Here is a 25,861-nt window from a genome sequence, read left to right as displayed (position 1 = left end):
TTCCAGCATTAACTAAGCAATGCTGCATGTCTAAGCACAGGCTTTTAGTTGCTTCATATTTAATATCCAAAAAGATGCACAGTCATTCGTGCAGAGCTGTGGTTGCATTCACCTTGTAAAGACAAGGCCCCAATTTGACCAGTGTCCCTGTACACACTGCAGTGGCCTGAAGCAGAACTAGTGTAGGTGTCCCTCTGGTTTGCACAACTTGCAACTGTGCCATGCACACCTCTGGCAGAGCTGCACAAGGAGGGATCTTGAGGCATCTGCAGAAGTATGCCAAGATGATCATTTCAGAGTATAAGGAACAAGGTGTTAGGCTTGGTGTGCAGAACAGTATACAAGGTCTATGCTATAGCTAGTTTCTCCTAGGTGGCAGGGAAAGCTTACATGCCTTTCCTCCTGACCAGGCTGTAGCTATGAGAAGTTCCACCCTTCTATGTAGGAAACAAGCTTCAATCCCAAGACACAGTGAGAACTTGCTGTTGATAACAACACACCACTCTGGTCAAGGGAGACTCAAGTCTCTGAGGCAACAAAACCAAGATCAACGTGAATATTCAGAGTGTAGAGAGCAATAAGATCAGCCTCCTGCATACCATAGCTCAATTTCACTACTTGCTTTCACCCACTATAACACTAACTCATGATTTGAGTGGTGCCTTACAATCACAAATACCTCTGCTCATGACAGTACTCTCTCAGGTACTAATTGTCCTTATGGTAGGAGTTTTTCCCAGCTTTCCTAGGGAAGGGAGCTCAGACTCTTAAACAAAGCAGAGGAAATCACTGTATTTGTGTAGAATGCAGTGATTTGGCTTATGAAAAAATTATTTCCTCTGAAACTCCGCAAATCTCTTCAGAGGAAGAAAGTTACTACCAGAGCTTTTTTTTTTTTTTTTTAAACAAACAAACACAGAAACATGCTAGAAGGTTTTCCCTCCATGAAAATTATCACTCAATTCTTTGCTGAAATTTCAAGCCCTCACCATCCTTAAAACAAAGTGTTTAAATGCCACATTTTAGCTGCCTATTCAATTCCTTTTAGTTCTCGTTCTTGCTTTTTCCTACCCATTTCTTTTACTTCCAACTTTTTGAAACTGTCAAGAATGCAGGGGAAAAAAGAAGGATCTGTTCTCCCACTTCTTGTATGAGGGCTGCTCCAAAATTAATGCATCCCATTTTATTATGGGAATCCACGATGCCAGAGGCAGATGATGTTATGGCAGTAGAGGCTAAACCTTCCCACCAATATTTCTGTTTCATTTCACTGCTGTGGGACAGACAGCAACAGAGGGGCAGTCTGACACAGTGGGAGTGCATATAGAACAAAGGTGTGGAACTGAATTCCTCCATGTAGGGAAAAATAAATGGCACCCATTGACACAGATTAATGCTTGCTGAATGTTTCTGCAGACCAAACTGGATGTGTGTACAGTGAGGTGGTGGGTGGTCTGTTCCAGCAGTGGCAACAGAGACCTGAAAGAAATCACGTTCTGGATGGCCATGCAGATTTTTTGAGCACAGCATGTAGGCTCTTGTTTACTGCTGGCAAAAGGAAAAAAAAATAATGTGTAGCTAATGGTGGTGACTATATTGAAAAGTAGTGCTTCGTAGCTGAGAACTTGCTTAGTGTTACTGCATTCCTTGTTGTCGTTTCCATGGAAATAGGAGGCATTACTTTCAGAGCAACCTACATAGTTGAAAAACCTTCTAAAGCTGAAAGAATTCTAATACACTATAGAGTTTCAACAGGCATAGTTTTACTTTCTGTTTGCCATATCAGAACTTTCTACAAACCCAAGGAATTCTGGAAGAGCAGACAAAGCAAAAAAAAAAAAAAAAAACAAAAAAAAAAAAAAACAAAAAACCTTAGAATGAGAAGGAAAAAAGTAAGTTACTTCCCCAACCTTCTGTGTGACTTGGCAGTCATTTACAGTCCTAACTGGTTAGATAAAATAAGAACCTGGAAGCAAAACCATGAGGATTCTAGTTTGGGGATTTTCTTTTTTCCCCCAGCACCATGAGGTTTTATATTTTCAGTTAAATTTCTTTTCTCCCTTTTCAACCAGTCCTATCATTTAGGCTGCATAATAATTTCCCCTGTTTAATATTTTTCTAGCTCATCTTGCATTTGCTTTCAACAATAAGGCTCAGCATTAATTATTTTTGGTTCTGGGAATAATTAACTCAGACAAGAGCCCACCCCATACACAACCTTGCTCCTGCCTACACACTGCATTGTGTCTACATTTATCACATCTGAACACAGTTTACGATCCTTTGTGCAAAGAAAACCATAAGAAACGGGGTCCCACGCCCTGCCCTGGTATTTTGGTTGCCCTCAGCTCCAAGTGCACCCTAAAGCCTCTATACTGGTGAGCTTTGTGTCTCCAGGGACACACTACCTTATACAAATACACTAAAGAAGTTCAGTGGTGGGCAGTTTCCTAGTTACATGGTGTTTGCCTTCCGCACCAAGCGTCCATCTAGCGCTGGTGAGATATGGAGAATGAAGGCTCTGGGGCATTATCAGCCTATGTCAACACACTATTAATAATCATTACTTCTGCACTGCCTATTGCTCGGCACCCCCAGCCGGATTAGCTCTGCTTTTTGCATCTCAGCTGTACACATGCTTATTACCACACCACCTTTACAACCAATGCAATTACTTGGCAGATTACTAAATGCTACTGATATAGCAGGCTTATCTCTGAAACCATCACAAAACCTCCAGGGCTAAAAAACAATAATAAAGTAATTGTAACAGAGATTAACTAATTTCCCCCCCCCCCCTCCCCATATGCTTGAGTGTTTGCTTTTCTTTCAGTTTGCATGGAGAACTGCTCTGCTTGTTCTGGTGGTGGCAATGATAAGCACTGAGAGAAGCAGCAGGCAGGAGCCTGCCTGGGGTGGATGTGGCCATGAATGCAGTCACTCCACATAGGACCAGGGCAGGTGTGATGGTGAGAATTGCTGCCCCTTCTTCTCCACCTCCTGGCTATTTCCAGAGCTTGACCGAATAAGCTTGTCTGCTTTTTGTTCACAAGCATAATATTTACAAGTCCTTTCAACTGTCTGAATTAAGAGGGAAAATAAAAAGAAAACCTGAAATAAGGACAAAGCAAACAAATGATTCTCACAGAAGCCTCTCAATACCTCTCAGTGTCCCATGCCAGACAGGAAGAGAAACGATAAGATCTTAAGCTTTCCTACTTTGAGGATGTGCCTGCCCAAGGCAGCAGTGGAGTCCCCATCCCTGGAGGTGTTTAAGAGACAGGTAGACATGGCACAAAAGGGAATAGTTCTGTAATGGGGCTCCGAAGGCCAGGCTGATGGCTAGACTCAGTGATCTTGAAGCTCTTTTCTAATCTGGATCATTCTGTGATTCTATGGGCAGAAAATCCTGGCTCTGCAAAGGCACCCCCACGCACTCTGGTTCATTCCCGTTCACAGTCTCAGGCAAATGGGATATGCTGGATGCCAACTTGAGCTACACATAGCAGGGCAACGATTCTCCTCGCTACACTGACATCTATTTTTAAACTACTGCATATGTTTCCTTTCATTACCAGTCACACTCATTTGCTTTGAAAGGAGGTTACAAATAAGGAGAAAGCCCCTCATTAATTAAGTGACTGGATGGGTCCATACTTTTGGTGAAGAGATTTATTGCCTCCTCCCTCCCTCAGCAGCTACACAGGCTTAAAGGCTGCACAAAGAAGAGCTGCTCAGCTCTGGTTTTAAAACAAACTGGCCAAACACCAACTTCGAAAGATGGGACTGACCCAAATTCTCCTTTTAACCTCTTGGCCTATTCGAATCAGACAGTTTCGGAGCAGCTGAGATAGGTCCCTCTGTAAGGATACTAGGAAAAATTTCAGATTGGATATTAAGTTTCTTATGGTGGTGAGGCACTGGCACAGGCTGCCCAGAGAGGTGATGGAGTCACCATCCCTGGAGAAGTTCAAGGAAAGGGAAGATGTGGTACTTTCAGGGTTTAGTGGGCAATATTAGTGGTAGGTGGACAGTTTGACATGATCACCTTAGGAGGTCTTTTCCAACCTTAATGATTCTATGAAGGCCAGAGAGTGCCACCAGGAGCTGGGCTTCCCTGCGCTGTGAGAATGGGAGGAAGAAAGGGCCTAAGGAAAAATGTAGAAGGAATAATGTAACACGAAAAGGAAAATAAAGTTTCAAACAATCCTCAACTCCCCTACTGGAAACAAAATAAAACAATCCCAGCCTCCAACAAGGTGTTCAAATGCCTCGGTTCTCTGTATCTGGAGAGCTTGGGCAGACAAACATCTGAAGGATGTTATTTGGAGCAGCTTGCTGGCTTTTCCTGGAGTTTAATAATAGCAACCGTATTTATAAGACTAAAATGTTTTTGTTAAAAGGCTAAGTAGTGGTATGTCACGCTAGTCACTTTAATTTAAAATAAATTCTAGAAGTTCTCACTGGAAAGGCTTGCAGCAAACTATAAATACATGCAATATGCAGATGGATTTTTTTTGAAAGCAGATTTATTCTTCTTTGGAGACTGCATGAGGGCCCAGCTTTTCTGTGGCACAGATTTCCAGAGGCCCTAGGAGTCAGGATTTCTTACTGATATTGCTACAGTTTTGTTTTTTTCCAGCTCTTCTGCATGATTCTGCTCATTCTGCTACAAATTCCCAGATTCCCATAGCATCCATCCCCATCCCTGGCAGAAACTAGTGGAGAATACAGATGGCCCTTCTCACCACACACATTCACCACCTCCTTTGCAAGCCCAACATTCCAGATCCCAGCAGCTCCCCTCTGTTCATGCTCACAGGGAGCTTCACAGTGTCGCTGATGGTCTTTCTTTGGCTCCTGAGCTGGAGCGCGTGACGCCAGATGCGTGTTGCCCTAGCAGCAGTCCCACAGCAAAGCAACAGAGCTGTGGCAAGGTTGGCAGAGGTCTGCAGCCATGCAGGGCTTTGGCCCCACATCCCTCCTGTGCACCCCATGGTGCAGCTCTGGGGCTTACCTCCCTTGAATGCCCTTTATCAAGGGCAGGGTTTTTATTGCGGCAGTTGTAAGAGATGATGCCGGTGAATTCCTTAGAAGGGACTGAAGTCAGGCTGCTACCAGATAGCAGGAAATATTTATAACAATCTCTTCCAACTGCAGCCTTTCATCTAAAATCTAAACAGAAAGCTGAAATCCCCGGGCCTGTAAGTTGACACCTTGGCTATATATGGTCAAAGAAAAGGATGCTAAGTCCCTAGCAATGAGATCCATTAACCTCTGTTAAAATTAACAAGCCTGCATTGTCAGCCAGCTTCAAGGCTGGGTTGCCATGCTGTGCATGTGAAGAGCTCTGCTGCCCCAGGGATGTGCCAGCATGCTGTGCTCACTGCTGCATCTGCAGCAGCCTGATGTGCTGGTAACACACAGAGCATCCCCTTGCAGTTGATATACAGCAGTCATTGCTATTGCAAAGCCACTGGGTGACCCACAGGGCACTGAAAGCACAGCAATGAGGAGCAGAGGCATTTAGCAAGATATTTGAACATCTGAATTTCAAAAACAGATTGTAAAAGAAAATGAATGCTTCATCTTTTCAGTTCTAACATGCCGTCTCAACCTGCTTATTGTTACTGGGAGAACAGCAGAAAATTCATTTCTGCATGTGTCCCTGCCATATGCAGTGACAAAACCATGAGAACCATTTCTATTTAAACACGAGCCCTCTTTTGTTTCTCTTCCTGTAACTCACACTTTAAAAAAAACACCACCACTCAGTCTCCAATCTCCATTAGTGCTATGCCAAAAGCAATGCCAACTGGCTACACCACAGGAAATGGTGAGCACACAGGGCAGAAACAACCATCAGACACAATAAGACTCTTTACAGCAAGGATGCTGGCTTGAGAACTGTAGTTTAAAATACAACCCACCACAGCTTTTGCTGGTGGTGATAGTGTGGGCTGAGTCACAATGCATATTTGTGCAACAGAAGCATCTTAAGATAATGCAGGAGGTGAAGACAATCCTACTGACATGCTGGGTTCAGCATTTTTTCTGGCTCCTCACAGCCAATCTTCCAGGAAACCACCTGGTCAGGGTGCATAGCCTTCAAGTGCCAGCATCTCTGCTGCACCTCTTGACAGGCTGTCTGCAAGCCATTTCTCACTGCTAAAAATACCTATCTTCATACCCACAGATTTACAGATAGACAGCTATCATTTAGCAGCTCCCTGTGACCTTGCTTTGCTTCTCCAGAACCTGGGAGGAGCACAGGACCATAAAACTCAGAACATGAGCAGGGGAAACCAGGGTTGGAGGAGAGGTTTGGACATGGGTGCAATAGGAAAAAAAAGGGACTCTGTGAGAAGAAGGATGGACAATATTTTCCACCCTCAGGGGGAACACCTCAAATAGGGACATGGTGTGGTGATACACTGATGCCTGCTGACCCTTCCCAGCTTCCCCATCTGTTCTAGAGCCACTTTGCCATCAGGCATGATTGTTTCTGCACTCCTCAGAAGCCTGGTTACCTCTGACCACTGGTTGGATTGCAAGCCCTTTGATTTTTTTTCCTTAGAAATTTCAAGAACTAAACCCCAGGGGTTTAAACCATAGAATGGCTTGGAAAGGACCTTAAAGATCATCTAGTCCTCACTCCCTAGTAGGAGAAAATTGTCCAGGCTTATCTTGTTACTCCAATAATAGTAAAGTACTCTAGACTTTAAAACAGGAAGTGGTTGACAATGAGAAACTAGGTAATGAAAGCTCCAATATAACTCATACCTCTGTCTTTTTCCTGTGTGAATTCCAGCCAGTGCAATCACACCTAAACGTGACATGGCTACATATGCTGAGATCGCTCAGAATGGCACGTACAGACCACTCTGGTTGTCTCCTTATGGGGAGAGCGTTGTACAGGCATATTAGTTTCAGTCCTACAACAGCTGAGGCCAGTGAAATACTTGATTAATGGTTTTCCTCAGAAGTTCCTCAGTGTAATTCCTCCTTTTAGTGGAAGTGAGGAACATTGGAAACTTCTTACAGAAGCCTAACCTTTATTTTTAAATTAAGGATTACAGAAGGAAGAATCACAGATTTTACAGGGTTTGTTTTTTTTTTTTTTAAAGCAAAGACACCTGGAGCAAAATAAAACATCAGCCTTTCCCACACCTGTTCTCAGTGGCAGAAACCCACAACACAACACTGCCAGTAAGTGACCCACAGCCACATAACCTTTAGACCAGCTATGAGACAAAGCCTTTATTTGCAAGCTGTCATTGGTATTTAAAAATTGATGGCTGCCATTCTGACACAAGGAATTAAACCTCACTTTAGTGTGAATCATGGAATCATTAAGGCTGGAAAGACCAATAAGACCACCATGTCCAACCATCAACCCATGTCTGTGATCGCCCCAAACCATATCCCTCAGTGATACATCTCTACAGTTCTTGAATACCTCCAGGGACAGTGATTCCCCCACACCCCTGGGCAGTCCGTCCCAGTGCCTCATCACTCCTTCTTAGGGTAGATGTTTCTTACAATTTAACTTGAACCTCTCCTAGCACAACTTGAGGCAATTTCCACTCATCCTATCACCGTTTCCTGGGAGAGAAGGCCAACCCCCACCTCACAACAACCTCCTGTCAGGCAGTTGTAGACAGCAATACTCCCCTGAGCCTCCTCTCCTTGACTGAAGAACATTCCAGCTCTCTCAGCTGCTCCCCATCAGACGCATGCTCCACACCCCTCACAGCTTTGTTGCCTTTCTCTGGACATGATCCAGGGTTTCAATACCTTTCTTGTAGCGAGGGGTCCAGCCCTGAACACAGCACTTGAGACACAGCCTCACCAGAGCTGAGTGCAGGGGAACGATGCCCTCCCTGCTCCAGCTGACTGCACTGTTGTTGACACGAGTCATGATGCCATTGGCCTTCCTGACCTTACACGCTGCTGGTTCCTATTCAGCTAGCTGCCTCTGAGAACACTCCCAGATCCTTTTCCTCTATGCACCTTCCTAGCCCCACAGTGAGTTCACACCACTCTGTGTTAATGACACTTCTTTTCATATTAAAAGTCATTAGTGCTACAGTGTTGAGAAGTTGACTGCTGCCAAATCAAGGCCCTTGCTCACAGAAGCTGGTGCAAAGAGATCATCATTTTACTTCATTTTTAATGATCCAAATGCAAGCCTGAAGCTACCCATGTTTAAGTGTGTTAGCAGAGCTCACCAGTTCCCTTCTAATTAGTACATGTGCTTAAGCTCCAGAAGAAAGAAATGAATATAACCAGTGGCACAAACTAAAGAGCACTGTGCCCTACTTCCCACAGCTGCTGCTGGACATCACCACCATGCGCAGTTCCAGGCACAGAGCTGGCATGCAGCCCTGCTACTCCCTGCTGCTCCTTTGTAGGATTTTCTATCACCTAACAAGGGTGCCAGGAACAACTGTTTGCTTGCAAGGAGCTGTTGCAGAAACTACACGACACAGCATACACCTTTTTAACCCTCTGGCTTTTACATAGGCAGAGATGCAATGTTATTACTTTGCCTTCTGCCATAGTAGTTTTAAAACATTTGACTAAAATCCAGCTCCTGCTTAAGTTTCCAGCATTAATGAATGAAAGCGAGGCTCAAGTTGCAACTTGAACTTTTTGTGAAGTAGTAAGTTAAGAAAAAAACAAAACAAAACAAAACAAAAAAACACAACAAACCACCAGAGTTCAATTAATCTCTTCAGATACTAATTTAGTCACTTGCAACATTCCTAAAAGGTAAAGCCTTTTTCCTGAAGTAAACGCTATTGCAATGGAACAGAAAGCACAGCAAGACAGCAGAGCAGCAAGGTCCCATGCCATAGCAAGACACAGATCCATTCAAACAAGACAGCAGTAAGTACAAAACAAGATAAAGAAACTGCTTACCTTTAGAAGGCCTACAAGGTCCTCGAGTAGATAGGGATCCCCAGGTAAGACACCCTCACCTCTACTGCCAGACCTTAAATGAGGTTTGGAAGTGGTGGATCCTGGCTCCAGCCCTTCCAGTCACTCAGGAGTGTTGCATGCACCTGAGCTCTCCTGGGTTGGCCCCACCTTCCCACCAGGTGCTCAGTCACTAGTTCAGGCTGTGACTCAGCATTTTCACTACACCTGTTCACACAGACTGGTATATATTCCCTTGATTTTTCAGCAAAGTGATTTTTAATCTCTGCTGTAGCTGAGAGAGATCAACACAGTCTTAAACATGGAATTCTTCACATTACCTTTTTCCTTCCTATCTCTCGTGAGTGCATACACATAATCACCCACAAAGAATCTGGCTACCCTGGCACCAAAATGCTGAACAACAGCAGATTAATTCGGATCACTTTAGCTCTCCCTTTCACATGCACAATTTGAAACTGTGTTGGCATTGGTGGCTATTTTTCTTCCTAAGCCCAAATTAATTTTCTTTTTCTTATTGCTTTTATTATGGCTGTCTAGCATCAAGCAAGGTCTTTCCCTGCAAGCACAATGAAGCTGAAATATCTGCAGTACCGGTTCAATTAATTTAAGACATGGACTATGTAGCAACAGCCCAACAGTTTTTCATAACCAGCCTCTTTTCTAATTCCCAAGAGCCTAGCTGTGTTTTCCAGAAGGTCTCATGTGTACCCTACACATGGCAAAGTGTTCAGGTAGGCTGCTGTGGCTCTCCCTTCACCCTGTTCTCCTCTCTTCCACTTTGCATCTGAGACATGGCCGTAAATGGTCACAGCATGGTATCAACATGCTAGCAGCCTGGCCATGAGTTGATGGTGACTGGGGCTGGGGGTCAAAGCCATGTTCACCAGCACAGCCTGGCACAGAAGTGGTGCTGGTTTCTCTCACAGGTTTCCCCTTTGTGCCGCTGAGCCTCTTCAGTGGCTTCCTGGGATCTCCACTAAAAATACACTGCTTTAGAAGCATAATGAGCTCCCCAAGTCGAGTCTTTTACTGACTCCCTGCAAATCACTGAAAGGACAAACTGCTGTTTCGATTCATTAGCAAATGCTTTGTAGAAATCTGTATATTCGCAAGAGACCAACGCACTCATTTATGTCAGGCCCAGGAAGACTGGCACAGAGGAGCCTCTCCCCTTCCCTTCCAGCTCTGCAGGGTGGACAATGAAGATCAATTTTCCTCCTAAAAGCATAGCAAATTCTCCCCTGGCACAGTAAGGGCCAGACAGGGCTCTCTGGATGTTATTCAGCATTTTTCTTAAAACCTCAACTCTGGGAGCTCTGGGATTCAACGAGAAATTTAATTTTCACCTAAAACACAATGCGTAAAAAACCCCTGGAGGGTTTAGTTCTTAGCACTGCAGAGGAAAACATCACCAGAAAGGCTCAGGCAAATAAAATAAACCTCATGACATTGGCATAATTTGCAGATCTTGTACGATTTAAGCAACCAAATCACCACGGCAGCTGTTTGTTATAATATTGTAAATGTGACCCACAGAGACCCGTGCAGGACCTACAAGAAAGCGGAGGCAAAGACCAGGCAAGAGAGAGGAATACTAGGAGACAAGAATGCAGGAAATAAAGCTCTAGGCTATTGCTTGGACTTTTCAAACTCACTGCCTTCGGACGCTTAATATTTGCTAATTAAAACAAGCACCACAGCTTTGACACCCTAAGCTGAGCTAAAGCTTTCCATAAGGGTTTGTGGTTGCTGGAGAAGAGGAATTTCAGAAAACTTCAGGTTGGTTCAGCAGTTCTCTGCTGGATGGTACAGATTCATCCCAACTTTCCCTCATCATCTTTTTTACAACATTAACATCCAGAAGCAGCAATGGGATTAGAAGTTACCGCTGCAGCCCACAAAGCTTGCTGGCTCAGTTACCTGGGGTGCAACAGCATGTGTTTGAACCCAAGGCAGGTGCTTTGCAGGGAGAGCAAACTCTCTTCCTACCTTGGAGAGGGCAGGGTGAAGGATCAGAGGTTAGGGGTTATTTGCATTAGTAAGACAAAAGAACAAGGAAGGGAAGTAACTGTGTTAGGATCTGTGCTCAGATACCCATAGGAGCAAAGAAATCCCCCCACACAGTGCCAGAGCACTGGATTCCCATTACCCACTCTGGGAGAGGAAGGACACTACGCAGAAATAAGAAGCCAGTAGTCCAAGTGAATTTTCCAAGGTCTTCTAATTGCCAGGTGAAGTTTAATATGCACAGCCCTCAGTCCACCACCACCTTCAGATCAGTTCATTAGCACCTTTGGGAGCGTTCTCCAAGACCGCCAGTTCTCAGGGGGCTGAGATGCAGTGCTTTAATTGTATATAATTAAATACTGCTCCCTTATCTAGATTTCAAAGTTTGCTGCTGGGGCTTCAGTACCAACACTGTCTTTCCCTCTAATTAGCTTCCTTAATCTGTGCAGCCTTGCTTCTTCCCCCACAGGGACAGGGCTTTCCTGCAGGGAAGCTTGGATTGTGTCTAATTATTAACAAAGGAGACAGACGGCAGGCGAGCACCATCCCCATCCCAGATACTATTGGGAGCAAAGAGCCCATATGGGGTAGCCACAGGGAAGCTCTGAAGGCTGTATGGATGGATTTGGTCTTTGCTCCATCTGTAGGTTGCTTTGCATATTACCCCACCAGCCATTTGCAGCAGGAGATCATGCAGGACGAAGGCCTCTTGACTGAAGTACAGCTTACACAATGGATGCTTTTGCCTGGCTAGCATGTAAAAACAGGAGAGGGAGAGTTCCCAAGACCTCATGTGACCCAGTGCTGTCCTAAAAGAGACAAGACACCAAACACTTCCAGTATCAATAACAGCTTTCCTCTGTTATTGATAGAAATTGCCCACTCCCGAGCTACTCTGGGTGGATCTATACATGCAAGGAAGGAAATTCCTTCCTGTCTAATTTGAACTTCCTCTGCTACTGCTTCAAGACCCTGAAGACACAGATTGCCCTTTACATAGCTCAAGGCTTAGATTTCTCCTAGGCCACTGTCTAAATTAAAAAGTTCTAGTTCTCTCAGTCTTTCTCCTAGGGTCACATTTCTCAGACCACCGGTCATTTTCTGTGCTCAGGACTCTCCTCAACTTTTCCTGGATTTTGTGAATATCTCTAGGATGACGTCAGCCTCATTCATTGCAGAAGCATGACACTGTGAGCTCAGATTTGGCTGCTGGCTCATGATGGCCTCAGTCACTCCCCTCCCACTTGGATCTGTGCTTATGACTTTCTTGCACAAGCACTTGTCTTTAAAATGTCCTGCTTCCTCTCAGCCTATTTCTCAGCCCACCTCTCTAAATCTCTGTCCTAGCTACAGTACTGCTTCCAGTGTATCCACTCTATCTGCGTGTTTAACAGCAAACTTTTCTGCTCCCAACAAGCTTCAGTTCAGGATAACACCTGCTGAACACATCTTCACCCTTGTCCACTGCCACATTTCTCTCTTCACACAGGTGTGACCCCATCACCCCAGTGGCCTGTTTAGCCAGCACCTCTTTACAGAGATACTGAACTAGGTAATATTAAAAACACTTCTGAAGTTGAGTTATGTGACAAGCACTGTTTCCCTCGTACCCAAAAGTCTGGCATAAAAGGAAATTAGGTTGGCTTGATAAGATTTGTTCTTGACAAATCTGTGCTGGCTGTTACTCAACTCCTTGTTATCTTTGAAGTACTTACAAATAATGTGTTGATTTATTCTAGACTCTTTCAGGTATAGAAGCAGACCTAATCTGATTGAGCTGCTATTGAAGGCAGCGTTGGAGCTTGACTACAGATGGACTACAGGGGACTGCTAGGAGCTCTGAGAGACCCTCTGGCATTCCCCTAACAACACAAAGCGAAATGTTAGTATCCACACTCACTCTGAGAACAGGTAGGTTAAATCATCTCTGTCCTCCGCATGCGAGATTCCTGGAGGGGTTTCCTGACAGCCCCACAAGAACAGCTGAAGCATATTGAGGGAGGGATGTGCTTCTTGGTGGGAGCTGCCATTCAGCTCCACTCTCCTTCTCCCTCTGCGCTACTAAGGTGTGGGCAAGACATCTCCTTTCCCTCTAATTCTCATCCAGCTCCTGCCCAACCTGACTCCAACCCAATTGCTCCCATGCAGCGCTGTTACATTCCTCCCTACTGAGCCGGCCCATTTTCTGTTTTTGTATGATTCTTTCCAAGTTCCAGGTCACTGGAGAGCTCATGAGTCAGGTAAATCTCCTGTTACAGTTCCCTCCCTTTCCCCTGCAGTAGAATCATTTGTGCACAGGCCATTAATACTGACTTTGTTTATATTATTTTTAACCTGTGCAGAAGTGATATCTTATCCCCCTAGGTCCCATCACACATCCAGTCAGTAGGAGGAACATAAATTTCAAAAAACAGTCCTGAACTGGGAGTGCAGACCTACTGAACTAAGAAAAGGCAAAGCCCTGTGCAGTCTCTGGTGCTAGGCAAACCCTGCTCCCCGCTCAAGCCAAAGCAGTACCTCTCCTCTCAGATCCAGTTACCTGTTCCCAAAAAAACCAGCCTGGGAATGCTCAACAGGTGACGGACCACTTAGTGGATTAGTATATTTCTACTCCAGATTGTTTGCAAAGGCCCAATTTATAACTGTTTTATTCTCCTAGAGGCAAGCAACTTTATTCAGCAGAGATTGAAAAAGAGCTCCTAGGAATAAAGGAACTTCCTGGCAATGATGCCATAAAATGAAAACCACCTCCATGAAAAAAAAAAACCACCATCCCACAAAGGTAGTATCATATCCACTAGGCCTCAGAATTAGGGACCCTTCATCCCAGTTCCGTATCTGTTCTCAGCAATCTGGGAGCATCTGTATTGGGAAGACTTCCTCTGGAAAGGGTTTTGCTCTGATCAGCTCCTTCTCTCTCCTCCTGGCGCCCAGTTCGTGGGGATCCAGTCTGTGCCCCAGTTCTTTGCCAGTGCTTTGTTGCTTGCTGCCAGGCACATTTTATTGTCACTGTGATTGTGTAGGAAGGCGTCCAGGCACTATGGAAATGGAACCATATAGGGACTGGACAGAAAAGGCACATGCTGGTCACCCTCTCATTTGCACAGCAGTGGGAATATTTGTTCTCTTATGCTAAGATATTTTTAAAACAGAGAATGCTGTTATTATTCGTTGTCACCCAGGATCCAGCATTGCCATTCTTGGAAACCAGCACAATGCCTCCTGTTTCAGCATCAGAAACGTTATTAGCAGACTTTTTGATATCTCCCCAGATGTTATCAGGTTAAATGGCATTTGGGACACGGACAAGGTTGGCACGATATGCAACTGTGCCTGTGACCACAAAGCAGAGGACGTACCCCCACCAGTTCCAGTGCAGGCAGCCATGCACTCAGCCATTGCGTACTCTGTGAATGACTAACCTATATCAAAGCTTCTGGCCTGACAGTGTTGTAGGGATACAGGTGGTTAAGCCAGACCAGAGCATGGGTCTGCTTCTGACTCAGCCGCCTGTCTGCCAGGGCCAGCTTTTCCTCTCTGCTTGGCTTTGGATGACAGCAGATGTTTCTCTGCCCATCTGCTTGGATGCTGGCTGTAGTCAGCTGTCTGCTTTTTTGTTCTATTGGTCTCACATTAAGCCCACAAAACTACTAAATACGATCCACTGAGGTCAGGCCTAGGGGAAAACTGTCAGAGGGAAGGAAGCCTATTCCCAAGGAAGGGGCACAACTTGAACTCAAGGGTGCTGCACACATTTTTGGGTTGAATTTACCCAGGATAGGATCCCATGTGGACGGGAGGGAGAAGGGTGGGTACATGCTGCAGCTGGTGCCAGTGCCACTGCCAGCAGCGCTCAGGCCCATGGCAGGGAAGGAAAAGCACCTGCGAAGGGGGACAGGGCTTCTCCTGCCCACTGTTCTCATCTCCCCACCAAGAAACCAAGGAGCCATGTTGTGCTACAGGATGACTTTCCCATACCAACGGGCTTTGCTAGGATAGCTGCTTTAGTTTCTTAAAACAAGCCTAGATCCTGTGTTTTATAAATTACTACAATGCTTTTAATAGGTAGCCTTTTCATAAAGGAGCACAGTGGATGTGTACACAGGCCCTGATGAAGCTAATAACTGCCTCTCAATAGCTTTCAGAGAGTTATTACATATTTAAGATCCAAGCTCCCTTAATCAACCACAGAGATGCAGCTGGCAGCGGTAAATTGCCAACAACAGCTCATTACAAATAAGGAAACATTGTTTTTTCAAGGACAAAAACTGTGTCAGTCCTTCAGCAAGAGCTAACCACTCTTGTCTTCACCCCTCTTCCCCCCTGTCCCCTCAAGTGATGTGCTGGCACATCTCGCTTCATCCAATAACACAGCCTTGCTGCCTAATCTACTCCACAGGGGACATCATCAGATCAAGTTCCTAGATCTCATGCACATGCATCATGACTTATTTGGGCAAACAGCACGGACTGCATACTGCGCACACCCTCCCCAGGCAAGCCACGGGCAGGGCTTGTCCTACAACACCACAGTGACTTGCTGCAGGAGCACACCCACTGGCTTTCCTCTGAGGAGGACCAGATCAGCCCAAAAGACACATAGAGAAACTGTTATGACAAAGCACATTGTAGGCTTGAGACCTGGGAATGCTTTTCTGAGCCAAAACATATATGCACAGTATCCACATCACCTCATACCCAGCTTGCGTACACAGGCCAACAGCGAGCACAAATCAGGCCTAGTGAGGTGCACGTTCAGCCAGCTCTTAACATGCCTCAACATCGGACATGCACTTTTAGTGGTCCTCCTGAGATGACTGAGAAAACAAAATCCAGCACCCAGCCCTATGCAACACAGGGTTTCTGCTGCAGGCAGCACCATTCCTCAAGGCCCCACACTGCATTTCCTTCTCCACCCTCCCTGCAGCACACAGCACAGTTGCCACCCTCAGGGTATTTCTGCCCTCAGATCAGAAAGGCTTCCTGAATGGTAAAGCCATATGGACTCTCATTTTCAACTAGCGGTGAATTTCCTTTCTTTCATGCCAAATGCCTAGCCCCATAGTGCTTTCATTTTGCTCAGTGTTGGAAGACTCAGACTGCCCTAAGCAGATCAATCCCCCTGAAGAAAATATTTCAAGCTTGCTTGGTTTCCTCCTCCTACATAGTGGTATCAATCTGTAAAGCACAAAGCTTTACAGAACTCCACACTACGTGGCCTTATTTTCCCTACTGTCTCCTAACATGGCATTCTGCTGTACAACTAAGACACGAGCACAGCAACTTAAAAGCATTCAGGAAAGGCTAAACGTGTCAACAGAAAGGAGAAAAAGAAGAGAGAGCTTATCCTATTACAGTTGCGTCTTTCCCTGCTGAAGAAGGGACGATCATCTCAGGACCCAAAGCAAAGCTGCATTTCAGCCCTAGAGAACTTCTACTTCCCAAAACTCCTTTGGAAAGGGAAGTAAGCCCCTGTGACATACCACAGCCTTGCACTACCCGTATGCTCAGCTGTGCTCTGTGCCACCTCCAGCGGGCTGGATCCAGGATCCTGGGTGCTCATGCCAAGATCCCAGGATCTAGGTCCTGGTTGTTGTATTTGAGCTGTGTGCAAAGCCCACTGAGCCAGGTAGGACTGCTGCTGGCAAGGGGAAAATACGCTCCAAAGGCCAAACTGGGCAGTAGAAGCCAGATGAATAAGTTTAATCTTTGGTCAGTTTTGCTGCCTCATGCTGTGCCTCCAGCTATGAACCCTGTACAAGCCAGGGTCTGTGAGGGGACGCACACCAACCAACCCAAACAAAGAGAGAAAGAGAGAAACAATGCTTTTGATGACAACAAATGGAAAGTGGAATGTTTGCTTGATTCACCTTCAGCCTCATTTACACCAAACTCTCTGCCACACTAGGTTGGTCCCTGCTCCTCAACTGCATTCTACTGTAAGGCTGGCAGTGCTGGAGGTTTCATTTCATCTCCTGAAGCTGTAAGTCACAGATGCAAAGCTGAGCTAGAGAAGGGTGAGCCAGGATTTTATTTTTTGCTATTTCTGTAGAAATACCTCACTCAACTTTTTCTGGAAAAGAAAAGGAGAACTTAAAAAAGCAGTACTACTTGGTTTTCCCCTCCTGCCACAATCTATATTTATTGACACTGGCATTTTTAAAGAGCCCTTGGGAGGGACATTCGCTCTGAGGATATTTTCCATACAAATCAGAGAGTTTAGCAGGTGTTTATGTCACTGTCCTAGATTTGTGCTTCCAGAGAAATACCAAAGCTGGCTTGGACAAGAAACTTTCAATGGGCCAAGAACTTCGCTCCCTAAGCCAGCAGCAGACACCTTTTAGAAAAACAACGAAACCATACATTGTAAACAGCAAGACATATTAATAAAAGATTGTACATGCATTTATACAGCATAGCTGAAGTACGTGTAGAGTTGTTTATAATTTAGTCTAACGTCTTCCTCACTTTTAACTGCAGAACAAACTTTTCTGCTCAGTACTCAGGGGGAGGCAGACATCTGGAGTACAGGTTGTAATAGTTCTCTAGTTGCAATGACAGCTCTAGAAAAGCTGCTATTTCTTGCTATTTCTTGACTGTGAAAGAACATGTAGTTTTCTTGCAGCTCTGCAGTCACATCTGGAAGAGACGCACCTCTGGAAGTTTGAAGACAGCAAGGAGAAGAGATCCCATCAGCTGGGGAAAAGTTTGCTTCCTCCTCCAAGATAGGAGGCTAGATTCCTTTTGAACTATTTGGCATTCCATCAGGGGATAAAAATACACTGACTAGATGAACCCCTGTCCTCTCTGACGGTTACAATACCTGCAGCAGATGGGTGTGCAGGAAAAGCCTGCAACTGCACATCTTACTAGTCCACGTTCTCATCAAGAAAGCTTTACTCATCAACAGAGATGCAAGACAAGGCCAGAGACACCTTGCTGAGGTGGCCCCAGAGGAAAGGGTTTCTCTTAAACTTTACATCATAGCCCCTTGTCCTAAATGTATGTCTCACACCAGAGGTCCCTGTGCAACATCACTGAGATGCTGGCTTTACTGAGATGTAGGTTGGAAATCTATAGCTTTCCCACATAACTTGGGATGATCTTTTGAAATGCTCAGCAGAGGCACGGCTTCAGCATTTACACTGCAGTTTTGTATATTCTGAGAAAGGAGAAATCAACAGATTGCAAAATGGGAAATTCTGGTATCCACAAACAAATAACATGTTACGTAACTGGGCCTTTTGGGAGTTGGAGGGAGATCTCCAGGAGATCCAGGCTCTCCCAGCACTTCCTAATTTTAGTGGGACTTACCAGCAAGCCGGTCCTCTAATTTAAATACAGTCTTCCACAGTGTTTTCTTTCACCTTCTCACCTTCCTGCACTTGCTCTACCCTCTTTGTTAGTGTCCCAGAGAAACATATCTTGCTCAGTTTTATTGAACTGATCGATACACCCTAGATTGGCAGAGCTGAAGAAGCACTGAAGACATTTAGAATGAGCAGCAAAGCAATTTCTTGGCCAGCCAAGCATGGGAAATATTAAAGTTTTAGAACTTTGACTTTACTGAGTCAAGTACTACGGAATGGCAGCACTCTACATAGCTGTGATTTAGCTGAAACACCGCACTAACACCCAGTGATGTAGTAAACAGGCTTTATCCCTGTAACCCGCATACTGTGCTAGCACATCTTGGATTCCTGTCAAGGCAAGGGGAGAATACCTATAAGCAGCAGCTCAGCTTCAGGACCAGATTTGCCTTTGTGCTGCAGAGCTCTCCTTAACTTGCACCCAGGCAAACACGGACTTGTGGGAGCTCTTCTGCAAGTCAGATCATACCATCCAACACCTGAACATGGACTGTAGTAGTTATGCTTCAGAAAAACGCCTACTGCCTGCCAAGCACATGGGCAGATGGCAATTTGTAAAATCGGTGCCATCAACTTCCCGAAATATAAGATACATGCATGTCTTCTCCAACCTGAATGAAATAAACCCCAAGCTCTCATCTGCTCTGGGCTGCCAATCCTAAAGTGCACACCAGTGCTTCCCATGTACCGTCCCTACAGTATCAGCAGAAAACAGTTTAAAGACAGCAGAGATATAACGGCAATACCTTGGCATTTGCGCAGAAAGAAAACGCACTAAATTTTCTAAGAAAGCTGTTTTTCCCATTTGTTTCATGGTGTGTACATATAGATGACTGGTTAGAAAAGGAAGGAGAAGGCTTGCAGTGACAAAGACACAGCAGTTCTTCCTGAGAGGTCAGGGAACAGCAGTGGCAGAATGTGGCCAGCCCATTTCCAGACTACTACCTGCTCACTAGGCTCTCAGCAAAAACCAGCAGTGAGGAATGGGTGGAAAGTCCACCAGCAGCTGTCCCACTGCCTGGCCCCATGTCACGAGCTGAGCACTGACAGCAGGCATGGATACAGGTGATGCCATATCTCTTCAATAAGGGATGGCACAGAGATCCCAGCCAGAGCACTGACTCCAAGACAAAAGGGAAGTGAAATCAAACATCAAGGTCTTCCTGCTGGCAGTCACATTTTGCTGGTAGTGATTTGGTTAAAAACTAAAGAGCCTTTGGTGGATATCCTTATAGACTAGTTCACTGCATCTCTGCAGATACCTCCCTATGTCTCCTACAAGGAAAAAATCAAATCCAGTAACTAGATTCCTGTCTACTATGACTATTGCTCAGGAGCCTGGACCAGGAGCAATAGCGTATTGTGTGCTCCTGACCGTAGCAGGAACAACATACACATTTTGGCCTCCAGAATGCTGGAGCTGTGAAGTCCTTGCTTAGCTATTTCTGAGAAGTTGAAACACCATCTGGTTACTAATACCCTGCCTAAAACTTATGAATCACCTTTTTATTTCCTGTTGTTCCTAGGAGTTTTACGATTCTTCTGTTTGTGTCATTCTCCCTATTCACATGGAGCAAGTATGAATAATGGACAGAATGCACAGCCTACTCGCCACAATCACCTTGGGTCAGCCCCAGCTCCCAAAAGACCAGCTGTGCAAGATGCAGTATCCAAGCCACTGTTTAGGTCTCTCTTGACACAGCAGTGCCCTTTATCTAGGACTGCTCTGAGTCCTATGCAGTGGTTCTGTGCTACTGTGTCTACTGTTGGCAGGGTCTGGTCTACAGGTACAGACTTCAATGTAGGAGGAATCTGATGCTGGGGCAACACAACTCCAAGCTCTTGCTCTCCCAGAGGCACAGCTGGGCAACGTGATGTCTTTCAAACATACCAAAGGACAAATGTTTTCAGCTGTGATTTACTGAGTTAACAGACATTCTCAGCATAACACGATAAACAAGGCAGAGCACAGTTTTTTCACTGGCCACCTAGCAATACTTCATCAGTAGATATTCATCTTTTAATAATTTGCAAACAGCCAGATATGGCTCCACTTGCATCCTAACCATGAAGCTTCTCTTCATGACAATACTTTTTCAGGAAATGCATTAGACAAGTCACCCAAGCCCACAGTCCTTAAAAAGGGAGGAAGAAGAAGTGACCTTCTCCAAATTCAGCAGCACTGAAGGGAGGAGTATCAGTGGCACAGGCCCAGAGGAACTCAGGCAAGTAGATGCAGTTACCACAATTCACACTCTTGATTTAGACAGGTAACTTCATGGAACTGGGGGGTAACAGCCAGCTTGGTGTTCTCTCCTCCACTATAGAGCCAAAGCTATAGAGAACTGCTTGGCTCCTGGATAGAAGGTGGAAGGCTGGCCTTACACACCAGTTCCACTCTGTTCCTGGGAGGATGGAGCGCCTCTGAGTAGGCACAACTCTCTGACCTGCTATCTAAGCAGGACCATAGCATTTCAGACTCCCAGAAGCACACAAGAGCATTCAAAGCTTGCTATAACATACTGGCACCTGCACAATGCCAGTGCAGCTCTGGTAGCCATGTGCATTTAATTTCAGGAGAATGACAGACTATAAGTTACAAATAAAACCTCCACTTACACTATCTCATCATTCTGGAACTCCAGCTCCCCACAGGTGTCTTCGAAGTCTTCTCCTCCACCTTTGGCTGAGCCTTCAATGGTTTTATAGGGCACAATAACATTTCCTCGTGCGCCGGAGGTTCGCAACACTTTCACTTCCATGGTCCCCACACTCTCACTGACATGTGTTACTGGTTCCTCAAAGGTGAATATGCCAGCATGGTCATCGTCAAAGATGGTGACAGTGGCAGTAGACGGCGAGCCCAGGCAGGCAAGCGTGGAGACACGACTGGCCTCGAGAATACCCTCATCTGCCTCAGTGCTCACGCGGACGTTGCTGAGATGGACCAGAAAATTCTCATCCTCCTCAAATATGTCATCATCGATTATGCCAACACGGATTTCCTTCTGGGTCTCTCCAGGCTTGAAGACCACTGTCCCTTCAGTGAATTCATAGTCAGAGCCCGCGTTGGCCGTCCCATCCTCTGTCCGGAAGTCAACATAGACTGTGTTGGTCAAATCGCCACCCCGACGAATGATGGTCAGGGCAACGGTACCACAGTTCTCCAGACACTGGTAGGTACCCTGTTCAAAGTATAGCTTGCTGATGGGATCAGTTTCTGCCACCTCACTGTTGACCTCATGCATGCTGACAGCTTTGCGGGCCTGGTCTGCAGCGTGTCTCTTCAGGATGTTGCCAGCTCCTGTCATAAGTCGAGTGGCCTGGATGCGATAGAAAGCCCTGCTCTTCTGCTGCTGACTTAGGACCTGGTAGTTGGCCAACTCTATAAGCTGCTCAATTTCCTTGTCAGGGTGCTTTTGTTTCAGTTCTTTCAGAATCCGAGCCATTTCCCTCCTGGCTTCCTCATCATCCTGGTCTTTTTCATCTACCTCCAACACCAGTGTCCCATCTAAAAAGTTCTCCACATGAGAATTAGCAACCTTTCCGTCCATCTCAATATCAGCTTTGGAGGAGGGTCGGTCACCCTCATGCTCAATGATCATGCCTCTCTGTTTGCCAGCTCGGTATTTCTTGTAGACGTACTTGTAAAATAAAAGCCTCCTGTCAGCTATCCAGGCAAACACTACGCAGATTGGGAAGAAGAAGAAAGTGAGCAAGCCTTCCCAAACCTCTACGATCCCAGGAGAAGACACCGATAAAATAATGTAAAGCCAAGTGTAGGCAAAGATGCTCCAGGCTGCTGTAACAAAAAACACTCGCAAGTGCTTGATCTTCCTTATTTCTCCATCAGGAACAACATAAACACAGATTGCAATGATGACAAACATATTAAATGCAGCACTCCCCACAATTGTGCTTGGCCCCAAGTCCCCCGCTGTGAACCCATGGCCACACACTTCAATGACGGACAGAAGGATCTCAGGAGCGGATGAGCCCAAGGCCATCAGTGTGAGGTTGGAAACAGTCTCATTCCAGATCCTCACTGTGGTTTTGCTGGTCTCACCATTGGGCTTCTTGATGGTTATTTCCCGTTCTTGGGATGTGATGACTTCAATGGAGGACATGAAGCGGTCAGCTATGATGGATACTCCCAGGAACATGTACACCATTGCTACAAAATACACTGTTGCTCGAGCTATTTTGTCACCAAATGAGGGATCTTGGGGTTCCCATATTGGTAAGATCACACCCTTTTTGCAGATGTACGAACCTGTGCACACCTCAGATTTGTTTGCAGGCACTTCACTGGGACTTTCTGCGTGTATGCTGTCTGCATGGAAGAGCAGCACCACCACAATGCTCAGGAGTTGGAAGTTCACCAGGAAGGTGGGTGGGTGAGTTGTTTGCGACATGGCCGCTTCCACTCAGCAGTTCCCACACGTTCGCAACCTGCAGAGACAAAAGGAAAGACACACTGAGGCTGGCAGGAGACAACAGATCTTCCTCTCCATCCAATTTTTTTCCATCTTTCCCAAATGTATGATCAAATTACCCTGTTGCTCAAGAAGACCCATTTAATGAGCCCTAATTGTGTTATGATCACTGCAGTTTTCCATGTACAAATCATCTTCAGATCAGCTATCTGAACAAGGACTTAATCAGATGCTACCAGTGGGCTAGCACCTACTTCCTTCAGCTATACTGCTGTTTAATGCCTCTTTCTCTCTCTTTGCTGGAAGCCTATTTCTTCTACTATATTTTCTTGGTTTCCATCTAATTAGAATCCATCATTCAACTTAATAGCTAGCAGAAGTATTTCGTATTTCAAAGTTACAGAGCATTTACGCACTGGACGTCAGGGTGAGAGTAGAAGATGACAGGGAGATCTACTACCCTCCAATCATCTTTTCAAATATCTTTATAAAGCACATGTTTTACAGTCTTTTCTTGCTCACAGACCTCCCAAGCATCTACTCCATATCCGTACAAAGCAAGCTCAAGCCTTGTCAAAATCTTGTTCTTAACTGTATTTTGGTCATAAGGCACACCAGAAGGGCAGTCCTTAATTAATGATTTTGGAGCCATTTCTTCCACAGTGCATCACTTTGCACCTTCCTGAAACTGGAAAGAGCCCCATGTGCATCCAAGCATGATTATCTTGGCATGCTTCAAGAGGAAACCTGTCCTTACACTCTTTTCCCACTAGGTCAGCTTTGCTGGCTTTCCCTGCAAGGGCCTTTCTCACTCCATTTACAACATCAGTCACTAAGCATGACAGCAGTATTTGCGCTTGTCCTGCCTCAGGATTTTCCAGCAGTGTCAGGGAGCTGTTAAAGAGGTTTGCAGTTAGTTAACAGTGCATAAAGCTACGGACCAGATGTCTTTAAGTACATAGAGATCCTTAGTGCAAATACCCGAGCATGCTCAGTGTTAAATTCTCAATTTTACTAGGCAATAGAAGTTATTAAAGCTATATTTTCTTCTCAAGGAGAGCCTTTGCTATACTTCATTTCTCCATTCCAAGTTAATTTAATCACACAGTACTTAAAAACATTTCTATGAAGAGAAGGAAATGAGCATGTCAATACCTTTACTTTGCTGTAGCCTACAAAAGGCTGAATTGGTTTTGCTCATAAAAAGAAAACAACACTCCAGAAACAAAAATGAAAAGAGCAAAGCTGTGGAAGACTTCATTTTTTTAAGAGAAGGATGGTATTTCCAGACCTGTTCATACCAGAGACAATGACATAAGCAGGAGGTCAAACCAGCATCACTGCCATGCCTGGCAGGTCTTGCCCCCCACATGCCATCTGCCTGGTCTCTGGTAAACACAGAGGGCGTCCAACAGATCACAGGGTCACAGAGTCATCTAGGTTGGAAAAGACATTCAAGACCATCAAGTCCAACCATCAAACTGACCATCACTAAGCCATGTCACTTAGCACCAGATGTACAGCTGCATGCAGTTGGAGCTATAGATGAGTTAAAGGCTGCATCTCAGTTGCCACTTGTGCCTACGTATGACCTGAGTGAGGTGGCAAAGCCACTCCTCTTCCTTCTTGAGGAGGGCTGTTCCTCAGCACAGCCGGGAGCTAGGCTGCTCTACACCCAGCACTGCTGATTGCATTCCAGGGAGATGCATTTATCCTCCTCAACAGGGACACACCAACACCTACTTAAAGAAGAGTGCCTGATCACCACCACCAAATGCAGGGGCATTTTATGCAGGGACAGGCTGTGTGCAAATGAAGAACTATCTGGACGAGTGAGTACCATCTTGCACCCACGCTATAGAATCTACTCCTCAAAGAGATGTCGTAACAAGGGATGAATTTCCTCTGCTCGGTTTGCTTTTATTGAAGGATGCTGTAGTAGATAATTGATATGGAAGAATAATACAGAAAATATATTAAAACAGTTTTATGTAAATGACATCTCTTCACTGGGAATTGTTGGTCTGTGCCACAATCCACTCCTTCAGTTTTCTAATTAAGTAAAGAAAAGGATACACTGAACAGGAAGTGAGCAATTCACAGAGTTAGGTGCTAAGAACAGATAAGATGAACAAGATGCTATGAAAAGCTCTTATTGCTGGAGTCAGAAGTCTCTAATCCCTGTGCACGTTCTGCTTCTCAGAATGCAGGCACGAGTCGACTACAGATCTGAAGTAAAAAGCTGGAAATGTGATGTTTGTAAAGAAGAGTACCTTGCTGCATGCCATTTGGTAGATAGCTATGTTGAAGCAGAAATGCTTTCACGGTCATTGAAGTTTAGCCAAAGCATGACCCAACATCTGTAATCCTGACTGTGTTTCATGCTGCTTTAAAGCAGTCTTGGAGATGTTTGATACAGGGAAACACAGGCTGACTTAGAATCTAATCTGTTTATCCCAGATATCTCCTAAGTGCTTCTTTATTGTTAGTATTATTTTAAAATATGTATGCTTAAGAAAAAAATAATAGGAGCATAAAGTATTACTTATCTTTGTGGTTCTTCACCATCTCTTTCTAAAGGGCAGTAGTTTCAGCAGAAAATTCAAAACATCCACCTGCCCTTGTTTAGTTAATTTTCTCCCTGTGGCAAGTTATATCTCGTACATGTACAATTATTCAGAGCAACCAGGCATTGTGAAATCCCTTTGGCAAGAGGAGAAAACAGATGGTTCTAGAGAAAATATTATGCTTTGGGTCACTGATTCAGGTCATAAAGAATAGGAGAGTCCCATCACACTTTAGACCAACTCTGCCGTCTTAAAAGGATTTGAGCACTGGAATTCTCAGCCAGAAAAAAAACAAAAAACCACCCACTAAATCAGATTAATAAGTCACTTGAACCTTATTTTCCATCTTCTTCTCTTTCAAATATTCTACTACAATTTTTTTCTTTTAATCAAGTCCCATATTTTGTTAAACGGGAGGAACAAAAGCCTAGAGGCTTGCATCTGAACAATCCATCTTTCTGGCCTTCCCATGCAGCTCTTCATGTACAAACAATGTTTTTCCCTTAGACTGCCGAAGACAAGAGATGTGGGACTT

General features: G+C 45.0%; 1 protein-coding gene across 2 annotated transcripts in view; it reads right to left on the bottom strand.

Moving 5' to 3' along the window:
• SLC8A1 (solute carrier family 8 member A1) overlaps positions 1-25,861 on the bottom strand; it is a gene marked incomplete at its 3' end in the record, with an annotated part of 92,672 nt that overhangs the window by 46,163 nt on the left and 20,648 nt on the right. For both annotated transcript variants that reach the window (XM_079532444.1, XM_079532445.1), the window contains exon 2: positions 20,943-22,775. In XM_079532444.1, the coding sequence (XP_079388570.1) occupies positions 20,943-22,738 (1,796 nt within the window). In that variant the 5' untranslated portion in view covers positions 22,739-22,775. The remainder of the gene's footprint in view (positions 1-20,942; positions 22,776-25,861) is intronic.

The sequence above is a fragment of the Tetrao urogallus genome (assembly GCF_951394365.1).
Source record: "Tetrao urogallus genome assembly, chromosome: 2".
Lineage (NCBI taxonomy): Eukaryota > Metazoa > Chordata > Aves > Galliformes > Phasianidae > Tetrao > Tetrao urogallus.
This window is presented reverse-complemented; position numbering and strand designations above follow the sequence as displayed.